Consider the following 25,334-nt stretch of genomic DNA (forward strand, 5'->3'; position numbering starts at 1 on the left):
TTTAGAGAAAGGAACATGAAGTATGGATGAATCAAATTTTTGAGATGAAAAGAGAAGCTTCTGAGGAAAGCAATTTTCCTCTTTTGGATACACAGAGCTTAGGGACGAGGCAGCCCACTGTAAAGCAGCCGTCAGTCTGAGGAGGGAGACAAAGAGATGAAGACAACTTGAGGCCGGGTGCGGTGGCTCACGCCTGTAACCCCAGCATTTTGGGAGGCCAAGGTGGGCTGATCACAAGGTCAGGAGTTCGAGACCAGCCTGGCCAACATGGTGACACTCCGTCTCTATTAAAATTACAAAAATTAGCCAGGCACGGTGGCGGGCGCCTGTAGTCCCACCAACTTGGGAGGATGAGGCAGGAGAATCGCTTGAACTTGGGAGGCAGAGGTTGCAGTGAGCCGAAATCGTGTCACAGCACTCCAGCCTGGGTGACAAGAACAAAACTCTGTCTCAAAAAAAAAAAAAAAAAAAAAAAGTAATGGCAAAAACTGCAATTACTTTTGCACCAACCTTACAGAAAGAGCCCTGGCGCTCTGTGGACCTGAGAGGGCTCCATCTGTCTGCACAAGGATGCTGGGTGAGTGCTGGGTGCACTCTGGAGAGGTAGCGAATGAGGGACTCTGAGCCAGGACAGAGTGGAGAGAGAGTGATTGCTCCAATTAGTAGGGGAAGCACTGACCAGGCTCTGTTACATTGGGCAAATCGATGCGGTTTTCACTTTGGAGAGACCATTCTGGGAGCTGTGGCCCCTGGGGTTGGTGGGGTCTGGGGAGCCAGGGGAACCATCAGGGGGAATCGGGGGATATGGAGGGAGTTGGAGCTAGGATGGTGGGGAGGAGGAGTCTGACCTTAGAGCTCTGCAGTGGCCAGAAACCTTCAGAACTAGGAGCTAAGCAGGTGTGGGCAATGAGAGAGAAATGAAGACAGCACCCAAATGCACCAGAGGGGCTGGAAGAAAAATCAGGGAACTGCAGGCAAAATGCAAAAGGCTAAATACAGAAAGGGCCTGTCCAAGGCCCTCTGTTTCCCTGTTCAGTGCAGTGGTTAAAGGCTGAGTTGCAGGCTCCCTGGGTTCGAGTCTTCCTAGCTCTATGTCCTTGGGCAGTTTGTAGGGTCTTTGTGTCTTAATATTTCCACCTGTAAAAGGACACTGTCAATCGCAGGATTTACTTCATACAATTGTCATGGAACTAAATACATTATTAATGGAAGGAGCCTGAAGCAGTGGCTAGTCTACCATACAGTGTTTAATAAATAGTAACTATGCTTCCAACTCTGGTTACTTATTCTTTCATATTTTATACAGCAGAGTAAACACCTGAATGACAAGAAAAACAATGTAAAGATAATGACTCTGGATGAAATAGAATAACATTTAATGGGTCTTAATCATTATAATCAGTAGACTACTTACTGTTCCATACCTAGATGTCACTTTGATTTCATTGACTTGGGGGTTTTGTCCAGACTTCAAACAGTCTCAGTTAGGAGTCTCTGGAATAGACTCCAACCAACTCTGGGAACCCCTAAGATCATCTACCTAATACCGTATCTTTTTTTTCTTGAGATAATATTCAAAATTTGCCTTCCATTCTCAGATAAATATTATAACCACAAAAAAGTAAGAACCACTATTGTAAGATAAAAACAGATTGTAAAAATATATAGACACCTGTTTTGGAAAGAGACACAGATGATTTGATTCATGTTTTTTGTTTAATTTTTTTAATAATGAAATTCTGACTATGTGTCTCTCTGGCTCATTAAAATTCAAAAAGATAGCTTTATCATTTGAGTTACATAATATTCCTAAGCAACTCCAAAAATCAAAGAGATTCTGTACCATGGTAAAATAAAACAAGTTATGCTAAACAAGTCAGGCTAAGTGAACAAGTTTGTGTTTTATATGGATTATTACATTTTATCTTCAGACCTCTCCCCCCCCGCCTCCAGTTCGTTAACTGGTTAAATTAGTGTGGTTCATATTCTGGACTCCATGGACTCAGAAAGCTTGGTGGTAAGGAGAACCTTGGTTAATCTCTCACCTCCCTTTTTTCTTCACAATGACATTAGTCAGTTTTCTGTAACTTTAAAGAACATTCTGTAAGACCCAGAATATGCTGAGTAACATGGCTGGGTTGCTATGGCAGGAACCAGACCTTGTCCGTATAGCTAACTACGAGAGCTCTGGCTGTGTGGGCAACACACCCTATTTAAGCTACGACAGCAGTTATGATTCTCCTTTGCTAAACTTCTTACAGTGGCACAGTTTCCAGATCGCCAATAAACATCGCCCTACCGGATCAACAAGCCAGTACCAGCACATGAGCCCAGTACTTCATTTCAAGGTACCAAAATAAAAGTTCCTGTTACTCTTTGGAATTATCTCTTGGATTCCTCCAGAACACACTGAGAAAGCAAATTCAGCATTCAAATGCCTATCATGCCCACTTAGCAGGAGTGTGCAACCAACATCCAATCAAAGGGTACAACTGACAACAAAAACGAAATCGTCACCATCGTTATATCAAGGGACATGTGCTGCTTTTAAACGAATATAGTTGTCAGAGGTTGTGTTATTATAGCTTGGCTTCTTTCTTTTTCATTGTTTTCTTTTGCTCCAGATTTTCTCTCTCTTTCTCGCTCAAAGGGACTTACATTATAGATGAGCTCATTCAAGCCCAGAGCATTTAGGCAGCTCCCCTCTCCCCTGGTTGGCAGAGTGGGGCCCATACTCTCACCCCCTCCTTCCTTGTCAACAACCCCCCACCCCATCCCGACCACCCTGGGCTTCTTGCCTGGGCTATGCCCTGCCCCCATGGATGAATGAAATGAAAGTGTGTGACCACCTACCCACACACCTTGGCAGAGGTGCACTCCACACACGGCGGCCCCCACCCAGGCAGGTAAGCTTGGTTGCACCTTCTAAGCGATATCCCGGGAAGCAGGAAAACGTCAGAGAGTCTCCCACACCAAAGTGAAAACCAATTCTTCGGCTGAAGGCAGGGACTCCAGGATCATCACACGGCTCCAGGTCGTACTCTGAGGCATGCAGAGACAGAGTAAATGCATGAGGATTTGGGTAAATACACAATGATTAAATAGCAAGAGTAGACAGGTGCTATTACAAAAAATAAATCTACATATATATTTTCCCCAAACACTTATAACTGTTATGTGCATTTTTTTTGTCTTGTACTATGAACTGTCTAATGACAAATGACATGGGATTTAGTTTTTTATTTTTATTTTTATTTTTTAATTGACAAGTAAGAATGAGAGTTACTAGAGGCTGGGAAGGGGGTGTCTGGAGGGAAGGATAAAGTGATGTTGGTCAATGGATACAAGGATACAGTTAGAAGGAATATGTTCTAATACTTGACAGCAGAGTAAGGTGACCATAGTGAGTAATAATAAAGTGTACATTTCAAAATAGCTCAAAGGCAAGATTTGAAATGTTCCCAACACAAAGAAGTAATAAATGTTTGAGGTGATGGGTATCTTAGGTATCTTGATATGTTTGTCATCATTCTACTCAGGTATCAAAATTTCACATGTACCCCATAAATGTGTACAATTATTATGTAATTGATGACAAACAGACAAATAGCATATTAAAATGAGATAATTCACTTCAAAACTGTCAATTTTAGAGTGTGGAATAATTTCACTGATATTTCTAATTGCTTAAATTGCTTACTGTATGCCTCCCAAAGGTGCTTTTTGATAACTAAGGCACGAAGCATAACATAAAAGCAAAGGCACAGGGCCGTGTTTGTGGAAAGCTTATCATAGCCGATTTCACCTCTAGAATATATCTCAGTGAGGAATAGTGGAATTTTCCTCTGTTTATTTTCAATCTGTAATAAACAGTGTGAGATTGAAAAGTAGGAGACAAGATTTTGTACTAGAATCACTATCTCACACCTTGCTGTTATCATTTTCCTTCTATCTAAGGATATACTGTGTACACTCAATTCAAACCATATGCTTCCTGTCATTTCTTTAAAAACAACTGAAAACTCTTGCCAAATAGGAGAATAATTTGATATTATTATATACTATACCTATTATCTTATATAAAGAAACACCATGATCCTGTGGTTCTTTGCTTTGTGTATATTTTTACTCCATAGTTTATACAATACCCTCTGAAAGATACTTACAATGACAGAAAGCCTGAAACAATATCATGAGGTTAGAAGGTGTGTGTTAGTTGTAACCATCTCGATTAGGCTTTGTTAGGATTCTCTTACGTTAATTGTCACTTAATCGCTATTATACAAAGTGTATTTACACTATGTACATGTTCATCTTCATCTAACCCAAGAAAGTGTATTGTCCTCAGAATTCCATCTTCTCACCTACTCAAACACTTTGTTCTTGGAGTTTATCCTTTTTCTTTTCCTCATCAGTTCTCTTATTTCCATCAAGATAAAAATACATCAATCTTAAGAATGAGGTAGACAACCAAACCAACCAACAAAACAAACTAACACCACCAATCTCTGGACCTCACAGTCACCCAACCACTATATCATTTCTCTGGTTATCATTAGCACAAACTTTTCGAAGGGTTGGGTGTATCTTCCATTTTCCCAACTTCCCTTCCAAGCCTCTCTTCATCTCATCTATTCAGGTTTTCCTTCACAGACTTCCACTCAAATACATCTTACCAAAGTCACAGTGACCACCAGATGCAAAAACCAATGGTCAATTCTTAGTCCTCCTCTCACTAAGTAGGTTTTAAAACAGTTGAATGCTGTCTTCTTTCTTAAAAGGCTCTCCTTTCTTAGCTTCTGGGATGCCACTCTCCTCCTAACTCACTGGACCCAACTTTTCAATTGGCTGATTCGGATCTTCTGCTGCCCCATGTGTTGAAATTAACTCTGCTGATGGCTTTCCAGTATTTCTTTTTCTTTAATATGATCCTGTTATATGAACTGAAGACTCTTGTCAATTGCTTTCAAATACATCCCTCAATATCCGCAAGAGAAAAAGTCTGTATTTTCTTCCCAAACCTGCTTTATTCTTAGTGTTTTTGACGTAAAGCATAGCATCCCCATTCATGCAGGTTGAAAACTTTGATCCCACTCTGTATTTTATGCCACCCCTTCGCTTCCTACCAATCAAGTCAGCTCTACCCTAGCATCCTTCCTGTAGTCTGAGCTTCCATCTGGCATCTCTTGCTGGGATTGTATAACATGTTCCTGTTGAGACTCACACATTATCTTTCAAATAACATTGAAAAAGGTCAGATCATGTCAAGCTCCTCAAAACCATCCAGTGGTTTCATGCAGCATTCACAATTAACATCCAAGTTACTTATGTTATGTGCCCTCCATAACTAACTTCACATCCTTCCACTTTCCCCTCAGTTTCAGGGGTCTGGCCACAGTGCGCCTCTTCTTTATCCTAAATTTGGTGGCCTGGTCCTCCTGTTGCACCTCCTTCTGCTGACAGCCCACACAAACTAGCTGGACTGTCCATTCTCTGCTTCACAATCAAGTCTCAGCCTGTCACAGAGACCTGCCTAGGTAATTAAAGAATGAGTGCACGCTCCTCTGTCCCAGGTACTCACGACTCAACCACAGAAGAAGAAACAGTATCCTCATTGGAAAATTCATGGTACCACTGAAGGAGACAAATACAGAAAAGTAGTTTTGGGAAATAAATAATTTTGGTGTAAAACCGTTGTGATGGAAACGATTTTCTCCTATGTTATATAGAAGAAAACAAATTCTGCTTAGGGAAAAGAAGAAAGGCTGCATGTCAGAGACACCCTCTGACCTGGACAGGAGGAGTTTTGCCTCACGAAAGATGCAGAAAAGGTTTGTTTTTTGTTTTTCGTTTTAGAAAAAAAAAAAACAAAGTCTCGCTGTGTCACCAGGCTGCAGTGGCACCATCTCAGCTCACTGCAAGCTCTGCCTCCCAGGTTCATGCCATTCTCCTGCCTCAGTCTCCCGAGTAGCTGGGACTACAGATGCCTGCAACCAAGGCTTTTGAATGAAGAGAAAACCACATATGTAAAGGAACAAAGTTGTCCAAGTTTTAACCTTTTGAAGAGAATGACTGAGAAATGATGCTAATTCACTAGAAGTTAGCACTCAAGAAGTAGACACATCGCAGCAGGCGGGAAAGTGCACACAGTTAGGAACCAAAGCAGACAACATGATGTAGAATGGGGACTGCGCAGATTTGGCTAACCAACTGGAATATGGGGCTCTTTTTCTACAATATTACCATTAACATCTGCAGAAATACTGACTAGGAAACACAATCAGGAAATACTGCCTTAATAAGGCCTTCTGAGAAAGGCAGAAATAAACTCGATTACCAGGAAAGAATGCAGATATAAAAGCATATGAATGCCATTCATGATAAACAACAAAGTCTGTGGACGGGTAAATGCTTCATTTGTATAATACGTTGCTTGTTACTTGTATACTTAAAAAATAAACTCCATAGTATCAGTGTCACTGGCAATTGTGTGCAGCCCAGTTTCGAGGCAAAAATCCTTCCAATTGAAATTACTCCTCTAACATATCTAAGGAACTTGTTTACCTTAAAGTTGGCTTTGCAATCAAAAGTGTTTTTTTTTTTTTTTAAAAAAAAAAACTTTATTTTTACTTTTTAAAAACCTTTCTGCAACTGTCTAGATGAAATTGATTTCTTCTGCAGGCTTTAGGTATTATTTTCTACTGGTTATATTGAAATGAATTGTTCTAAATGTTTACAGACTGTTACCACTTTAAAGATCCATGAAAGAGTATTTGGTTGTTGGCTTGCTTGTTTGTGTAAGCAGTTTATAGAGAACGTCGGCTGTATAGTTCCATTCTGATTTTTGGTTATTTGTATGGTCTGAGAGTGTTACCCAAAATCCATGTGCTGGAAATTTGATCCCCTTTTTGGGGATGTTTATGTTACAACGGATCCACCCTCATTAATGGATTAAAGCCATTATAAAAGGACTTCTGGTCTTCTATCACATGGGGACATGGCGATCCTCCCTTTTTGGTCTTATATCCTCTGCCACGTGATGACACAGCAAGAAGGCTCACCCCAGATGTCAGCACCTTGATCTTGGACTTCCCAGCTTCCAGAACTGAGAAACGAATTTCTATTATTTAAAAATTACCTACTATCAGGTATTCTACTATGGCAAGTGGCACAAACAGACTAAGACAGTAGTCAACAAAAGAGTTACTGACAGCCCTGTGCTAAGGGCACCGGAATAAGAAACTGATGCAGTAAAATGAACAGAATTTGCATAGACTCCTGAGAAACACCTGCAGAAGTGAACAACAGACTTGTGTCGCTGCCATTTTCTTTTTTTGGAGAAGTCTATTTAAATCCATTTTGGATCATGATGAAAGTAAGAACAGGAGGAAGTGATATTCTCATAGTGATACTAATTGCGATACACCAGGGGAGAATGCACAGAGAGAGGGATTTAGGAATTACTGTTGGAAAGATTTAAGTCTTTGATATATAAAGTGGCACATTTCATGATTACTGCTGATTACAACAAATTTCCAAGAATTCAAGTGGTCTGAGCCAGTCTTGAAAGCTTCACGTGAGCAGTGAAATACCAAGAAAAATCAACAAAGTCAGATTAAGATAAATGGAAACTAGGTAGAATTAGAGGGAGGAGAAAATGGTTCAGAGCATCTTGAAATCCCCAAGAAATATTTTCCTTGAAGATGCTCTTTTATTTTACATAATGCTACTCATCATACAGTAGTTAGTATGCAATCGTGAAGTTGTTCTTACAGTTGGCTCTTGAAAAATGTGGGTTTGAACTACTTGAGTCCATTGGAACATGAATTGTTTTCAATACACATACTGGCAATTTTTTGGAGATTTGCTACAACTTAAAAACACATGCAGATGAACCGTGCCATCAAGACATATCTTAAAAATTAGTAAAATGTTAGGTATGTCATGAAAGCACAAAATACATGTAGATACTAGTTTATTTATGTGCTAATTGACTGTAGGCCTTTGGTCAACAGCAGCCTATTAGTAGTTAAGTTTTGGGGGCGTTAAGAGTTATACTCAGATTTTCCACTGTGCGGGGGTTGACACTCCTAACCCATGTATTATTCAAGTACAGTTGACCTCGAATAATACAAGGATTAGGGGTATCAATCCCCCGCAGAGTGGAAAATCATCTTACTTACAAGGAACTCATCTTACTTATGAGTAAGACACAGCAGTAGAGCTGTAGCTTATATAAAAGTGGGGCAAGCAAACTTTCTACCAAGATTTTTAGTCTTAGTCTGGGGGATAAGATACATGCTCAAATATTGCAACATGTAATCTCATAAGTGGCATCAAAAGTTATTAAGGAATTTCTGAGATCTCAAAAGTAGAATAAATTACATGTGACTGTGGTACCCAGGGACCATCTTATGAAAATTACATTTCAGCCGGGCGCGGTGGCTCAAGCCTGTAATCCCAGCACTTTGGGAGGCCAAGATGGGTGGATCATGAGGTCAGGAGTTCGAGACCATCCTGGCTAACACGGGGAAACCCCGCCTCTACTAAAAAATACAAAAAACTAGCCGGGCGACGAGGCGGGCGCCTGTAGTCCCAGCTACTCCGGAGGCTGAGACAGGAGAATGGCATGAACCCGGGAGGCGGAGCTTGCAGTGAGCTGAGATCCGGCCACTGCACTCCAGCCTGGGCAGCAGAGCAAGACTCCGTCTCAAAAAAAAAAAAAAAAAAAAAGAAAATTACATTTGATCTGGGCTATGAGGAATAAGGAAGGAAAACTCTCTTTGTCCAAAGCATCATATGCACAAATGCAAGTTAATGTGATTGTTCCCATCCATTGGCAGTTGTAGTGCAGCAGGGCCCATTCTGTTGGCAGAGGGTAGGGGCATATTGGAAATGAAGATATTGCAGAGGTTTTGAGTGTGACCCATTCACCGAGTATCTTTTGTTTATATGACCATGTTTATCTCTCATATGCTTGACTATCTTTTAAGTGAGGGTAATTTTTTTTGTATCTGTAAAAAAAATTAGCATCTATGTCATAAACTGTACAAATTACACAAGCTAACCCATACAAATAATTTCTGCTGTAATATAAACCTTGTGCAAATATTATCTATATATTATCATTAAAAATAATGATGTTACCTAACTTGGAGTATTTTTTGTCACTGCATATGAATATATGAAACTATAAGCTCATCCTCAACTGTGTGTGTCCACGTGCTTCCTTCATCCCAGAGGTGGTTGTCAATGCAAATATTGGCAACTACTGAAGGGTAGAAACCAATGCAATCAGGTGACAACTGACCCCGAGGACGCCTCCCAATGAGGAAACTTTCCTCAGAGATCTTGTAGAGTTGGTGAAGAGAATCGAGTAAGAAGGGCTTTGCAGAAGATAGTGACATTTACAGATTTTTCAAAAATGAGAATTCACAGATTGTATAACACAAAGTGGCATTTCCTGGATGCCACATAACTGTACTTGTGCGCTGCTTTGTGAAGGCTCAGCTTCCTCTACCCCATCGGTTGGAATCATGCCTGCAGTCACGCATGCACACACACACACTCATGCACACATTACACACACACACACACACACACACACACACACTCACGAAGAGAAATAGCAGTATTGTTGCCACAGGAGAGAAACAGCAAACAAAACCAACATACCTGAAAATGTGATGTTGAAGCCCTCGTATGAAATTGAGAAGTCCGATATAAACCGAAGCTGGGCCGTGAAGTTTCCAAACAAGCCTGCCTTGATCGTATGAGGTAACACTGACCCAGTGAGCCTGGCGACAGGCTCGGAAAAACTTCCATCCTCTGTGATCAGTAAATAGTCGTGGGAACTCTCAAGATGAAAGGTGTGAAAGATCATCTGAACTCCTGAGAAACGAAGGAGAGAGAGAGAGAGAAAGAGACACGGAGGGCAGAGAAGGAGATGGGCAGAGAGAGACAGAGACAGAGATGATAGAAATGGAGAGGAAGAGAAAATGACAGGGGAAGACAGATTCCAGAGAGTAATAGCCACAGAGACAGAGATGATAGAGAGATGAGAGAGAGAGATAGAGGAGAGAGAGAAAAAGAGAGAGGTTAGGAGAGGTAACAGTTGCTGAAAATTTTTTCTGGACTTAGACACACCAAGTCTTAATCAAAATATTAAAATGTTTTCTTAATATGTAACTCTAGCTTTGAAGTTCAAGAGGAAAATGGGTGGAAAGAGGATGGCTTTAGAAATGAAAAAAAGCAGAGGGGATAGACAACAAAAATAAATACTTAAGTGCATATAAGTACAGATATGATGTAAATAGGAAGATATGATGTGCATACAAATACTGAGGTAGATAAGGAGATTACAGATGTAGCTATATATAGATACAGATATAGATGTAGATATTGGCATAGATATGAATATTTAAGAAAAACAGGTGAGAATGTTTACAATGGGTTTCATTCAAAAATTGTCAGTAGGTTCTTAGGGACAGTATTTGTCCCAGAGGGACAAAGGACCGACAATTTTTCAATTTACACTAAACAAGTGTCCTTTAGAAAAATCTTAGTTGGAGGTCTGTATAACTGAGGAAAAACTTCCTTAAAAATGTAGTTTTAGATGCCCCTAAAGCATATGACCTCATAGTAACCAGAATTACAAAGTCTTATCTCTGGATTCCTCTAGTGAAATTAATAAAATTAACTGTGACTAGATACCTTCTAATAAAAATGTGTATTTTTATGATTATAAAACTTCAGTCACTCATAATCTGTGTCTTCCTTATGCTTAGTTTCCTTCAGAGCAACTTATTCTTTTGTATCATTCATAGTAGCATACATAGTGTCACACAGTATACATAATAAAATGTAGCCATTTAGTATTAAGTAGGATTCAAATCTACGTGAAAAGACAAAGTCTACATAATACTTATGTGATTGAAATTCCAAACAGACTCTTTTGTATTTTACTTTTTAAGATAGAGTCTCGCTCTATCTCCCAGGCTGGAGTGCAGTGGCACAATCTCAGCTCACTGCAACTTCTGCCTTCCGTGTTCAAGCCATTCTCCTGACTCAGCCCCTGGAGTAGCTGGGATTACAGGGATGCACCACGATGCCTGGCTAATTTTTTTTGTATTTTTAGTAGAGACAGGGTTTCACCATATTGGCTAGTCTGGTCTGGAACTCCTGACCTCAGGTGATATGCCTGTCCTGGTCTCCCAAAATGCTGGGATTACAAGCATGAGCCACTTCACCTGGCCCCAGATAGACTCTTAAAAATGACAAATTCAGTCACAGAAAAAAGAGTCAGGATACAATCCTAAACCTAGTGATTATAATCTACATTTCCTACACAAAATGCAAAATGTCCTGGTCTTCACTATGCTTATCTATAATGGAGGATAGAAATATCTATTCCATGAGGCATCTCTGGATTATGTGAAGATAAATTATTCGTTATGTGTGATGATACCAGGTAAACAGAAAATACAAGGAAAGTACAAAAACTGTCCCAGATTTATCATGGAAATTAGAAGTTAGACAATCGCTTATTTCCTTTTATTTAATTAATAGTCACATTTTATTGAATAGATGCCTTTATTCCTTACCATGATACCTACATTTCAAGCTTTTATTCACATGCATATATTCAGGTTATCTGATAAACAGAGAGCAAAACAAGGAATCTGTTTTTATTATACAGTTGAAAGACTATTTTTCTTCCAAAATCTTATTAAATAATAAGTCAAAGTTTTGAACTATCCACGAGAAAAGTAGTTATCTCACTTGTTTACACTGTAATGTGTTTTTTGTTTTGTTCCCACGTTTCTGTCTCATTTACTTGTCGCTACGTTTGAGACCTATGATAGATTCTTACCTTTTCCATGAGACACTTCAATGGTCCACGTGCAGTTTAGAGAGTTCGGATAAAAATCTGGAAACCCAGGAGAAAGGACTGTTCCACTCTTTCCATGGATGTAGCCTCCACACAGGGCTTAAAATAATAAAGAGAGATGGCTGTAGCACTAAAGTTTCACAATGATTGCCAGAACAAAATACTGGTTTAAATGGCATGGAATTTGCAGGAGGCTTAACAGATCTAATGTCATATCCAAGAAAAACCAAGCAAAACCTGAGCTTTATGTTACTTGCAACTATATTATGCTGGTTCATATGTAAGCACCTTAACCACTACAAAATCTTGACAACATACCACAGAATAAAGCACGGCAGGAGAATGGGAACCTGCATTCACAAGCCTCAGAACCGCAGAAATAGTGCAGGTTTGCACTCCTGAGAGCTGCTGGTCTTCTTCAGCACTTCAATGAGTTCAAACCCCCTGAACAAACCATGCCATGTTCAAACACTCACTTCAGACACTCATTTTGGAAGAAAAGAAGAGAAAGTTTTATGTAATCATTTCAATGGGAAAGTTGCAACAATTAGGGTGTCAGCGGAATATGGGAGCTTAAGTGCTCAACTCTGATATCAGAAAGTTCTGAGTTCAAATGCCAGCTCAGCTACTCACTAGCTCTGTGATCTCTGGTAAGTCTCTCAATCCTTTACATTTCTCCTATCTTGAAAACAAAAATTATGATAAAATCCATCTCATGGATAGGTGTTTGCAATGATTGCCATTGCAGAACACAATTTACAGTGTGTAATAGATACTAAATGATTAAAATGGTACCTACTGATAGACACTGATCAAAACATTACCTACTGAGAGTTGCTAACAGGAATTCAATTCTTAAGCCATCAATAATTTAACATTTTGAATAGACTCCATATACCCTAATTTTACAAATATCAAGAGGAGAATATTGACATGTTCCTACCAACTTTCTCCTTTTATTTCATATCTTAAGACCTCTCAAACTATCCCCTGAATGGAAGCACTGGACTGAAAAAGAATAAAAGGAAATGGAGTCACCAGAGCCAGAGGGCAGAAGCAGGAAAGGCAATTGCTACTCATGCTCTGCAAACAAACAGCCAAGTGTCTTGCGAATCACCAAGTGCTCCGAGTCTTGCCCTTCTCCTGGAACCTGTCCACCTGCAGTTGTGAGGCCTATGGATGCCACCAGCTCAGATCTCGAGACCTGGCTGCCCACCCTCACTGCAGCACCTCCACTGTGGTGGTGAAGGATATGTGCCGGCATGACTGGGCTAAGGGCTGCCCAGATAGCTGGTAAGAGGCTGGGCATGTCTGTGAGGGTGCTGCTAGGAGAGATTAGCGTTTGAAGCAGTGGACTGAGTGAAGATTTGCCTTCACCAGTGTGAACTGGCATCATTCAATCTGCTGAGGGCTTAAACCTAATAAAAAGGCAGAGAAAAGGCTGGGCACGGTAGCTCACACCTGTAATCCCAGTACTTTGGGAGGCTGAGGCAGGTGGATCACCTGAGGTCAGGAGTTCACGACCAGCCTGGCCAGCAAGGCAAAACCCCATCTTTACCAAAAATAAAAAAAAAAAAATTAGCCAGGGATAGTGGCGAGAGTCTATAATTCCAGCTACTCAGAAGGCTGAGGCAGGAAATTGAACCTGGGAGGCGGAGGTTGCAGTGAACTGAGATCGTGTCATTGTCCTCCAGCCTGGGGCAACAAGAGTGAAACTCCACCAAAAAAGAAAGGAAGGAAGAAAGGAAGAAAGGAAGAAAGGAATAAAGAAAGAGAGAAAGAGAGAAGGAGAGAAAGAGAAAGAGAGAGAGAGAGAGAGGGAGGGAGGGAGGGAGGGAGGGAAGAAAGAAAGAAAGAAGGAAAGAAAAGAGAAAGAAAAGGCAGAGTGAAGAAAAAATTTATCTTTTCCTGAGCTGGGACATCCGTCTTCTCATGACCCTGACTTCAGAGCTCCTGGTTCTTGAACCATCAGACCCAGGACATACACCTTCAGCTCCCCTGGTTCCCAGGTCTTCAGTCTAAGCCTTAATTATACCACTGGCTTTTCCAGGTGTCTAGCTTGCAGAGGGCAGATCTTGGGACTTTTGGCCTCCCAATCACATGAGCCAATTCCCACAAGAAATTTTGGTTCTGTTTCTCTGCAGCACACTGACTAATACATCCACTTATATGTGCAAGGTTCTCTACTCCTGTGTTTCCATAGCCTCATATGTAAAAGGGGGCAGAAATCACAGCTCATTCCTGCTTGCTGAAGAATGAAAGCAGTGAATACATGTAAGGAGCTCACAATAGTGTCTCACAAGTAAAACATCACTCAATGTCACAATTTACTATGCATGGCACAAGATTGTTTTGCTTTTTTTTAAACATATCCCCATTCTGTGCATGTATGTATTTATACTTCCTTTCTTAAACTAGGTAGGATGACCTATCATGAAGTAAATGATATTCTGAGTAACTTCTTCCAACTAGTATGATCATTCTGAATTATGTTTTATAAAAGCCTGCTCCACAAAGAATATTCACAAAATAATTAGATAATCTATGAAAGATGTGACAAGCCTCATCATGCTCACTAACCATGCATCTTAAGGGAACAAATTATCTCCTTTAATATGTAAACCTCATGGGAAGCGTGATATAAAAACCAGCAAAAGAGAAAATTTTTAAAATAGGTTCTAGAATATTTTTAGAATTTCTTATGGAATGTTTGCATCTTCAGATTGCAGTGACTCCACATTCCACTGTGAAAGAAGACATTATACATCCCACTTGAAATTATTCAACACATAGTTATTTGGCACCTGCTATGGAGCAGGCCCTGTCCCCAGCATCAGGGATGATCAATAATAAGAGAGATAAAATATCCGCCCTTGTAATGTATGCATTCTGGTTGGAAAAGACAGGATAAAACCTGTAACAACATAAAAGGCAGATGATGTACAATTTTGGGAGATGACACATGACTGTGAAGAAAATGGAGAAAGAGGGATGGGATAGTCTGAGGCTTATGGGCGGCCAGGGGTGCCATACTTAGGAAGTGGTCTATAGATAAGGACTTGAGAGAGACAAGGGAAACACTGAACACCTGGGGAAGAATTTGGGTAGAGAAAGTGACTAGGACCAGGGCTCAAGCTACAGTGGAGCTGCAGGTGTAGGGAGCAGAAAGGACACCTCTGTGGCCGGTGGTCCTCAGAAGAGTTGGAGGTTTCTTTCAGTGACATGATGGGGCACTGGATGGCCCTGCCTAGGAAAGGACGTGACCTCATGACCTACCTGGGGTTTAGCCCTGCTCCTGAGGCTGTGCTGAGAGAACACACAGGGGTGGCAGGGCCCTGCTCCTGAGGCTGTGCTAAGAGAACACTCAGGGGTGGAGGGAGGAAGGCGGTAAGGACCCCAAACCAGGGCATTGGCAGCAAGATGGCAAGACATGGTCTGAACCTGGCTGTGTCCTGAAGGCAGAGTCAGTGGGATTTTCTCCTGAATGGGAGGTGGGTATTACAATAAAAAAAAAAGGAGGAGCTGGGGTTGATTGTGAGGACCTAACCTGAGTGTGAAATAACTACAGGGGGAGACTTGAGACATTGAGAGAATCAGGTTATAAGAGTAAGGCAGGCATTCAGCTTTGAATATTGAAGCTCCGTGTCTGCTGGGCTTGTGTGTGGAATGGTTGACATTGCAACTGGATGCACAGGTCTGGAGTCCATGAAAGAGGGTTGAGCAAGGGGTAGAAGGGAGACCACAACTACGTGAGACCAGCGGTGCAGTGAATGTAGACATAAGCTTCCACAGAGGAAACTGATGCCAGTGCACCATGTAGTGGGAAGAAAACCAGCAGAGGACGGAGGAGTCCTGAATTCAGAAGCTTTGGATTGGTCACTTTTCACTGGTCTGCGATTGGATTGGTGTGAATTGATGCAATAACTTCTCAGATTTTTATGAAAACATTCACCATAATGAATTTAAAACATTTTAAGTAAAACTGAGACATCTTCTATCCAAAGCTACTTGTCAGTGGTCTGTATCCCAAAATCTGCCTATGTAATATAAACTGATAAAATTAATTCATATCCAACTACATTTAACAGCATTAAAACAATCAATCTTTATTTTATCCTCTGTCTTCATATCATCAAGAAAAGTTACTTGTTCATCTATTGGGGAAAAATCTGGGAGGGAATGTGCTGATGTTTTCTAACCATATCTCATGGAACCTGGAAATCACTAACCAGCCCCGTCATGCTGCCATTAGGTGCAAAGTGAGACAGAAAGTTAGAGATAAAGCTGCTGTCAGGCTCGTTTAGATGTATATGGGTGCAAACACAATGTAGTCCAATTCACATATCATGAAGACTTTACATAAAAGTAATTCTGTCCACAAATCCTATAACATTTTTCAGGGCAAGGAAATTTGATATATGCAGAATTGAATTGGTATTCTCACCTAAAATTGAAGTGAGGAGAGGAGAGAATAAAATGAAATACCTGAATTACATTTTAGTGTCTATACAGGTTATGGCTATATTCATATGTAGACATGCCTACATTCCCTTAGCAGAGCTACAAATATAGCTGCCCATAATTTGAATTACATTAATCTGTTTCTTCATGCATGGTAGATCCTTTTCTGAGTAGCTGTAAAAGACACAGTAAAATTTTACTGTTGCTGTCCTTAATGCTACAATTTCTTGAGTTTTACTTTACTATTTATGGAACCTACCCAACATCAAGGATGCAGGTATGTTACATCAGAAATCTTTTGGAAGGAGGACTAAGATATGCAGAAATCATTGAAGAACAAAAGAGGAGACCTATGTTGTGATATTTTCCTGACTGAGTTAAAGTAAAGCATCCAACTGTTTTTTTTTTCTTTTTTCTTTTTTTTGAGACCGAGGTTCGCTTCTTTGCCCAGGCTGGAATGCAGTGATGAGATCTTGGCTCACTGCAACCTCTGCCTCCTGGGTTCAAGCAATTCTTCTGCCTCAGCCTCCCCAGTAGCTGGCATGTGCCACATGTGCCACCACAGCCAGCTAATTTTTTGTATTTTTAGTAGAGACAAGGTTTCACCCTGTTGGCCAGGCTAGTCTTGAACTCCTGACTTCAAGTGATCTACCTGCCCTGCCTCGGCCTCCCAAAGTGCTGGGATTACAGGCATGAGCCACTGCACCTGACCCATCCACCCGTTTTTCAAGTTCTATCTTTTGTCCTCTGCTTTTATTCATTCATCCATCCAATCCTGCATTTAGAGTTACTTATTAAGAAACATACTACTGTTTTCCAAACACTCTTTGATGCTACTGGGCACAGAACAATGAATAAGACAGATTAAGTCCCTGTTTTTCCAATGTTTACATTCCAATGGGGAAGGCAAATAACTTAGTTTTAAAAATTCAGATAACGGCCGGGTGCGGTGGCTCACGCCTGCAATCCAGCACTTTGGGAGGCCGAGGCGGGTGGATCATGAGGTCAGGAGTTCAAGACCATCCTGGCTAATGCGGTGAAACCCCATCTCTACTAAAAAAAAGATACAAAAAATTAGCCAGGCGTGGTGGCGGGTGCCTGTAGTCCCAGCTACATGGGAGGCTGAGGCAGGAGAATGGCATGAACCTAGGAGGTGGAACTTGCAGTGAGCCGAGATTGCGCCGCTCACTCCAGCCTGGGTGAGAGAGCTAGACCCTGTCAAAATAAATAAATAAATACATAAATAAATAAACAAATAAATCCAGATAACTAGGTCTGATTTATTCCAAGAACAAGAATATTAACTTGTTTTCTAAACTCAAAGGAAGTCTAGGTGATTAGAGTATGATGGACATGCTGGTGAATCAACGAAGTGATGAATGCACATCCTGGCAAATGTCCACTCCTAGGATGGCGACTATGGAGTAAGTGATACAAGGTTGGAGGAAACGCAGAAGATCAGAAGCAACCCCATGTTAGCAGGCTGCCCTGAGACAGGTTGTCTGCTGAGGTTTCCCTGCCAACTCATTCCTGCGGCTTCCTGCTGATATTCACGGCAAAGCACACAGCCCTCTGATGGATTCTGCACTTCCCACCACCCCCTTCACCCCATCACTTCCCCTGACCCTGCCAAAGTCTTCTAATCAATGGAAGTTTGCAGAGTCAGTTATTGTTGACTGGAACTAAGAAACTGAATTCAAGAAGTTTATGGATGGGAGAAAGGTGGCAGTTGAAGCACGCAGACAATTTCACAGGCAACGGTGATCTCCATGTTAGAGAGGGTGGTGGGAAAAAGAGGAGCCGGTGATTGTAAACCTTCTAGCTCCCTGGATGGTGACATTCACCTCCACCGTGCCAGCCGTAACTTGAAACCTGGCAGCTTCCACATGTACATGTTAAAAACTGACCTCGTTCTCCAAATATGTTGAATTTCCAACTGCTTGCTAGGTTTCTCGGGATGTCACCTTGGAGTCATCTCTCTCTCCTAAACTCCTGTATCCTCCTAGTGACACTTCTATCTACTCCCCACCTTGACTTTCTTCAACTAGTGTGTCTCAGGTCATTTTGGTCTCATCAATCGCCTAGCCTCTGCATGTCTGCCTCTTCCTCAAAGAGATCAACCTGTGAAAGCACAGCCTTGGGCCTGATCTGTTTTCATCTTTTCTCTCTTTCTCCATCATTTTCTTCTTCTCCTGAAACCACAAACACAGTTCTATTTGAAGCCAGACTTAATGAATTACTTTCCACTTCAATAATATTCATAGACTTTCCATGCCCTACAGAAGTCACTGAATTTATTCATATATTTATTTATATGAATAAATATATTAAATATATTTTTATGAATAAATATGTTGTTCACACATGTATTTATAATAGAAACATTCTACCAAAAGGAATCTTGTGCAGAATCTCCCAATAGGAAGGAGGGGAGTAAATTAGGGCAGTTCAGTCGCACAGGAGAGATTCCAATCCTGATTGACGCCCCCCGCCTCCCTCCCAGGAAAACCCTGGTCCTCACAGTGGGATCGCAGGACACTGCAGCATGAATCTCTGACCATGTCCATAGACCAGCACTCAAGGCATTTGATCATCATCGAACTTCAGTGATTAATTCACACCCCTCAATCCTCCAGGACTCTTTTTTTTCTCTCTGCACCTCAGTTTATAACCATTTCTTCACATAGAAACATATCCCTTCCTCTCAACCTCCATCTCAAAGATGTATCTTCAAAATTGCCTCCAAGCTTTCAATATCCCGAATTGGAACTTTTTTTTTTGCCCACTTCTTTATCCTCAACCACTTTTCTTGTGTCTAATAAAGCACTTACTTCATTGTGTGATTTTTAAAAATGTCTTTCCTTTTGATATGCTGATGGATGTTAAACTTCTGTGTGATTGCAAATACAGCAGGTTCCCAATAAATGCTTGGGGAGAGAGTAAACAATTTTCAAAAATACTTATTTAATTAAAAAAAATTCAAAGTTTTCTTTGCATTTGTCTTTCACAAAATTAAAGGACAATTTACCACAATGTTCATTTCTTTAACATTTGAATGTGTGAAAGAATAACATTAAAAACACACTGAACTGATGCTATGGACCCAGGACAGACACTGAGTTCCTTGTGTTTCACATTGATGTAGAATATTATAATTAATTATTTTTTTTTATTTTCTGAGAGCTGTGAATGTTTAAAGGTTTAAATATTCTACTTATGTAGCTTTTGTTGTGAGAAAAACCCACGGGGTTTAAGAGATTGCTTAAGATTTAAAGGGTAACGAGTAACGAGAACAATTCTTATGGTTGGATGAAAACTATCAAACGTGACTGACTAAAACTCTCATATCAAACTCTAACATCACCCAAAATTTGTAGATTTATTAATAGCTTTTTTTTTGGAGACAGAGTCTTGCTCTACTGTCCAGGCTGTAGTATAGTGGTGTGATCGTGGCTCACTGTAACCTTGACCTCCTGGGCTCAAGCAATCCCCTGCCTCAGCCTCTTGAACAGCTGGGACTACAGGGGCATGCCAACACCCTCAGCTATTTTTTTTTTTATTTTTTATGGAGATGACATTTTACTATGTTGCCCAGGCTGGCCTCGAACTCTTGGGCCCCAGCAATCTCCCTACTTCAGTCTCCCAATGTGCTAGGATTACAGGCATGAGCCATCACGCCTCGCTTATTAATACATTTTTACCATAAATTCTTTATACTCTGAAACGTGTTCCAGTGCCACAAATTATAGTCATGCTATTGATTCCTTTGACAGGTAGAAATCTCAAATTTACATACATTTATATCGGTTGACAATAAAGAAACAAAATGAATAAGCTGAGTGTACTTTTATTTTCTATGGAAAATGCCACCCATATAACTGGCATCTCTATAGCACCTCAATTCCTATACTGCAAAACCTATAGGCTATTTTTGGTCTATTACCACTCTGTTTCTCCTAAATCACTTTCCTATTGATCCTCCACTCAGTTTCCATTGACCCTACTTTGCTAAACCTTCAGGAATTCTTAGACTGTACCGCGCCTATCAACTTCTGATAATTTTGCTCATTTCCTTTTCCTGGGATGCCTGTTCACATGCTAGCTACTTCGGGAAATCCTACCCATAACGGAAACCCCAGCTCAAGGGCTGTAGTTTCCATGAATTTTTCCTCAGTTACTGCTCCCTGGGAGCTTAAAATCACACTGAACAGACTGTATCAAGTATGTATAATATATAAGACTAAGATATATTCGATATAAATTATAAATACATGTTATTCTCTCTCTCTCTTTCTTTCTGGAGCTGAATATTAACAGAAACGCAGGTCAGAAAAGTCAGTGCTATCATAGCCTGGGGCAATCAAGACTGAGTGTGACCTGGTCTTGGAGGTTGGCAATGATTTAAATAATGTAATATGTAAGGATGAAGAAGGGGATTGAATATTATGTTTGGTTATTGGTAAGAAGAGAGCAAGACCATCAATAGAGAAGTTGTATTTTCTAGGTCACCTGCTGGGTAGAGTAGAAGTCTTGGCTAAACCAGGAAGAAGTCAAATCCCGGAATAGACCAAAAACAAGTTCTCAAATTGAGGCAGTAAATAACAGCCTATCAACCAAAAGAAGCCAGGACCAGGTGGATTCACAGCCAAATTTTACCAGAAGTACAAAGAGGACTTGGCACCATTCCTTCTGAAACTATTCCAAATAATAAAAAAAGAGAGACTCCTCCCTAAGTCATTTTATGAAGCCAGCATCATCCTGATATCAAAACCTGGCAGAGGCACAACAACAAAAAAGAAAATTTCAGGCCAATATCCCTGATGAACACCAATGTGAAAACCCTCAATAAAATACTGGCAAACCAAATCCAGCAGCGTATGACAAAACTTATCCACTATGATCAAGTCAGATTCATCCCTGGGATGCAAGACTGGTTCAACATACACAAATCAATACACGTCATCCATCACATAAACGAACCAATGACAAAAACCAAATGATTGCAGAAAAGGCCTTTGATAAAATTCAACCCTTTTTCATGCTAAAAACTCTCCATAAACTAGGTATTGATGGAAGGTATCTCAAAATAATTAGCTAGTTATGACAAACCCACGGCCAATATCATGCTGAATGGGCAAAATCTGGAAGCATTCCCTTTGAAAACTGGCAAAAGACAAGGATGCCCTCTCTCACAACTCCTATTCAACATAGTATTGGAAGTTCTGGCCAGGGTAATAAGGCAAGAGGAATAAAGAAAGCGTATTCAAATAGGAAGAGAGGAAGTCAAATTTTCTCCGTTTGCAGATGACATGATTGTATATTTAGAAAATCCCATTTTCTCAGCTCAAAATCTCCTTAAGCTGATAAGCAACTTCAGCAAAGTCTCAGGATACAAAATCAATGTGTAAAAATCACAAGCATTCCTATACATCAATAATAGACAAATAGAGAGCCAAATCATGAGTGAACTCCCATTCAAAATTGCTACAAAGAGAACAAAATGCTTGGGAATATAACTTACAAGGGGTGTGAAGAACCTCTTCAAGGAGAACTACAAACCACTGCTCAAGAAAATAAGAGAAGGCCGGGCGCGGTGGCTCAAGCCTGTAATCCCAGCACTTTGGGAGGCCGAGACGGGCGGATCACGAGGTCAGAAGATCGAGACCATCCTGGCTAACACGGTGAAACCCCGTCTCTAAAAAAATACAAAAAACTAGCCGGGCGAGGTGGCGAGCACCTGTAGTCCCAGCTACTCGGGAGGCTGAGGCAGGAGAATGGCGGGAACCCGGGAGGCGGAGCTTGCAGTGAGCTGAGATCAGCCACTGCACTCCACTCCAGCCCAGGCGACAGAGTGAGACTCCGTCTCAAAAAAAAAAAAAAAAAAAAGAAAAGAAAATAAGAGAAGACACAAACAAATGGAAAAATATTCCATGCTCATGGATAGGAAGAATCAGTATCGTGAAAATGGCCATACTGCCCAAAGTAATTTAGAGATTCAATACTATCCCCATCCAACTACCATTGACTTTCTTCACAGAATTAGAAAAAACTACTTTAAATTTCATATGGAACCAAAATAGAGCCCGTATAGCCAAGACAATCCTAAGCAAAAAGAACTAAGCTGGAGGCATCATGCTACCTGACTTCAAACTATACTATAGGGCTACAGTAACCAAAACAGCATGGTACCAGTACCAAAACAGATGTATAGACCAAGGTGGAACAGAATAGAGGCCTCTGAAATAACACCATATATCTACAACCACCTAATCTTTGACAAAACTGATAAAAACAAGCAATGGGGAAAGGATTCCCTACTTAATAAATGTTGTTGGGAAAACTGGCTAGCCATATGCAGAAAACCAAAACTGGATCCCTTCCTTAAACCTTATACAAAAATTAACTCAAGATGGATTAAAGACTTAAACATAAGACCTAAAACCATAAAAACCCTAGAAGAAAACCTAGGCAATACAATTCAGGACATAGGCATGGGCAAAGACTTCATGACTAAAACAGCAAAAAACAATGGCAACAAAAGCCAAAATTGCAAATGGGATCTATTTAAACTAAAGAGCTCCCGCATGGCAAAAGAAACTATCATCAGAGTGAACAGGCAACCTACAGAATGGGAGAAAATTTTTTCAATCTATCAATCTGACAAAGGGCTAATATCCAGAATCTACAAGGAATTTAAACAAATTTACAAGAAAAAAACAACCCCATCAGAAAGTGGGCAAAGGATATGAACAGACACTTCTTAAAAGAAGACATTTAGGCAGCCAACAAACGTAAGAAAAAAGTTCATCATCACTGGTCATTAGAGAAATGCAAATCCAAAATACAATGAGATACCACCAGTTAGAATGGTGATCACTAGAAAGTCAGGAAACAACAGATGCTGGAGAGGATGTGGAGAAATAGGAACACTTTTAGCCTGTTGATGGGAGCGTAAATTAGTTCAACCATTGCAGAAGACAGTGTGGCGGTTCCTCAAGGATGTAGAACCAGAAATGCCATTTGACCCAGCAATCCCATTACTGGGTATATACCCAAAGGATTATAAATAATTCTAGTATAAATACATATGCACATGTATGTTTATTGCAGCCCTGTTCACGATAGCAAGGACTTGGAACCAACCCAAATGCCCATCAGTGATACAGTGGGTAAAGAAAATGTGGCACATATACACCACGGAATACTATGCAGCCATAAAAAGGGATGAGTTCATGTCCTTTGCAGGGACATGGATGAAGCTGGAAACCATTATTGTCAGCAAACTAATGGAACACAGGAACACAAAACCAAAAACCACATGTTCTCACTCATAAGTGGGAGTTGAACAATGAGAACACATGGACACAGGAAGGGGAACATCACACAGAGGGACCTGTTCAGGGAGTGCAGGGCTAGGGGAGGGACAGCATTAGGAGAAATACCTAATGTAGATGACAGGTTGATGGGTGCAGCAAACCACCATGGCACATGTATACCTCTGTAACAAACCTGCATGTTCTGCACGTGTATCCCAGAACTTAATGTATAATGAAAAAAAAAAAAAGAAAAGAAAATAGTCTTGGTTAGGTACTGAAATATTTTGAAAAGTCAGTTACCAACGCTCAATGAATAATTTGTGGATAATATTTGACTGCACAGGTACGTGAGCATGTTGTTTTCTCTTGAGAAAAACCTCACTTAAAATCAAAATTATGTATTTCAAATGAGTCAGGCAAATTGTTCTAGGTAATGTTCATGCATTGTTCTAGGTAATTCAATGACTGTCCTATGATGAACAAGTTGCCTTCATCCATCACCTTATATTCAGAGTGCTACAACTTTTCAATCCTAACAGCTATGACTAAACAGTCTGCAAGTAAAACAACTTGACAAGTCCCTTGTGGGTACTTGTTCAACAGATCTACCCCACATGAAAATAAAAAAGACAGCAGGTTACACACATCCCATTTTAAAATTCTATTTTTGTCTATAGTCCAAATTAAAAAAATAAATTATTAAAAAGGCACAGTATCATCCAAGAAAGCCGTATGAGTTTCCATGGCATGTAAACATTCAGGTAAAATTATTGATACGATTAACTTATTCTATTGCAAATTTAGCGTGAGTAATTTAACAAAATATCAAACTGATTCAAGTTCAGTTTCACAAGAAGAAGACTTGATTATTTTAAGGGTTATCATTCTTATTGCAAATATTTTTAATATAGAACCCCAAAATATGACAAATATTTACATAGTCTGTATGACATCCTTGAGTTTTACAAGATTATAAGTAGCCAGGAGTTATCATCTTTCTGACACTAAGAATCCTACAGACACATGTAGTTTATTTATTTTTCATTAGTAGAGTTCTAATTACAAAAATAAAACTAATATAAATTCAAATAATACCAAAAACTGTAGAGTGAAAAATCAAAAGTCTCACTGCACCCACGCTACAGCCGAGTTATCTCTGAAGAGGTGAGCATGAGAATTACGGTTTTAGAATGTCTATTTTCAGTCAATTTCTATGCAACACTGTGTGTACCAGCAATTACATGTATCTATACAGTATATGCATATACACAACATGCATTGTTCTATCATTTCTTATTTTTTCCTTCAAAAAGAGTGTATCAGGCTGGGCGTGGTGGCTCATACATGTAATCCCAGCGCTTTGGGAGGTCGAGGCAGGTGGATCACCTGAGGTCAGGAGTTCCAGACCAATCTGGCCAACATGGCGAAACCCTGTCTCTCCTAAAAAATACAAAAGTTAGCTGGGCGTGGTGGTAGGCACCTGTAATCCCAGCTACTAGGGAGGCTGAGGCAGGAGAATCGCTTGAACCTGGGAGGTAGAGGTTGTACTGAGCCGAGATCCTGTCACTGCACTCCAGCAGGAAAGCAAAGTTATGATCTATTTGCATTCTTCTGATTCCTAGTCAGCACTGGAATATTTTTTAAAGTTTATTGGGTTAGGGTTATTG

General features: G+C 40.3%; 1 protein-coding gene across 1 annotated transcript in view; it reads right to left on the bottom strand.

The window, feature by feature from the left end:
• The window catches only part of CSMD1 (CUB and Sushi multiple domains 1), a 2,081,403-nt gene that overhangs the window by 403,058 nt on the left and 1,653,011 nt on the right, over positions 1-25,334 (bottom strand). The window contains exons 19-21 of the mRNA XM_011937546.1: positions 11,873-11,989; positions 9,676-9,891; positions 2,854-3,042 (exon numbers count right to left, since the gene is read on the bottom strand). Coding sequence (XP_011792936.1) covers positions 2,854-3,042; positions 9,676-9,891; positions 11,873-11,989 — 522 coding nt within the window. The remainder of the gene's footprint in view (positions 1-2,853; positions 3,043-9,675; positions 9,892-11,872; positions 11,990-25,334) is intronic.

The sequence above is a fragment of the Colobus angolensis genome, unplaced genomic scaffold (assembly GCF_000951035.1).
Source record: "Colobus angolensis palliatus isolate OR3802 unplaced genomic scaffold, Cang.pa_1.0 Scaffold165, whole genome shotgun sequence".
Classification (NCBI taxonomy): Eukaryota; Metazoa; Chordata; class Mammalia; order Primates; family Cercopithecidae; genus Colobus; species Colobus angolensis.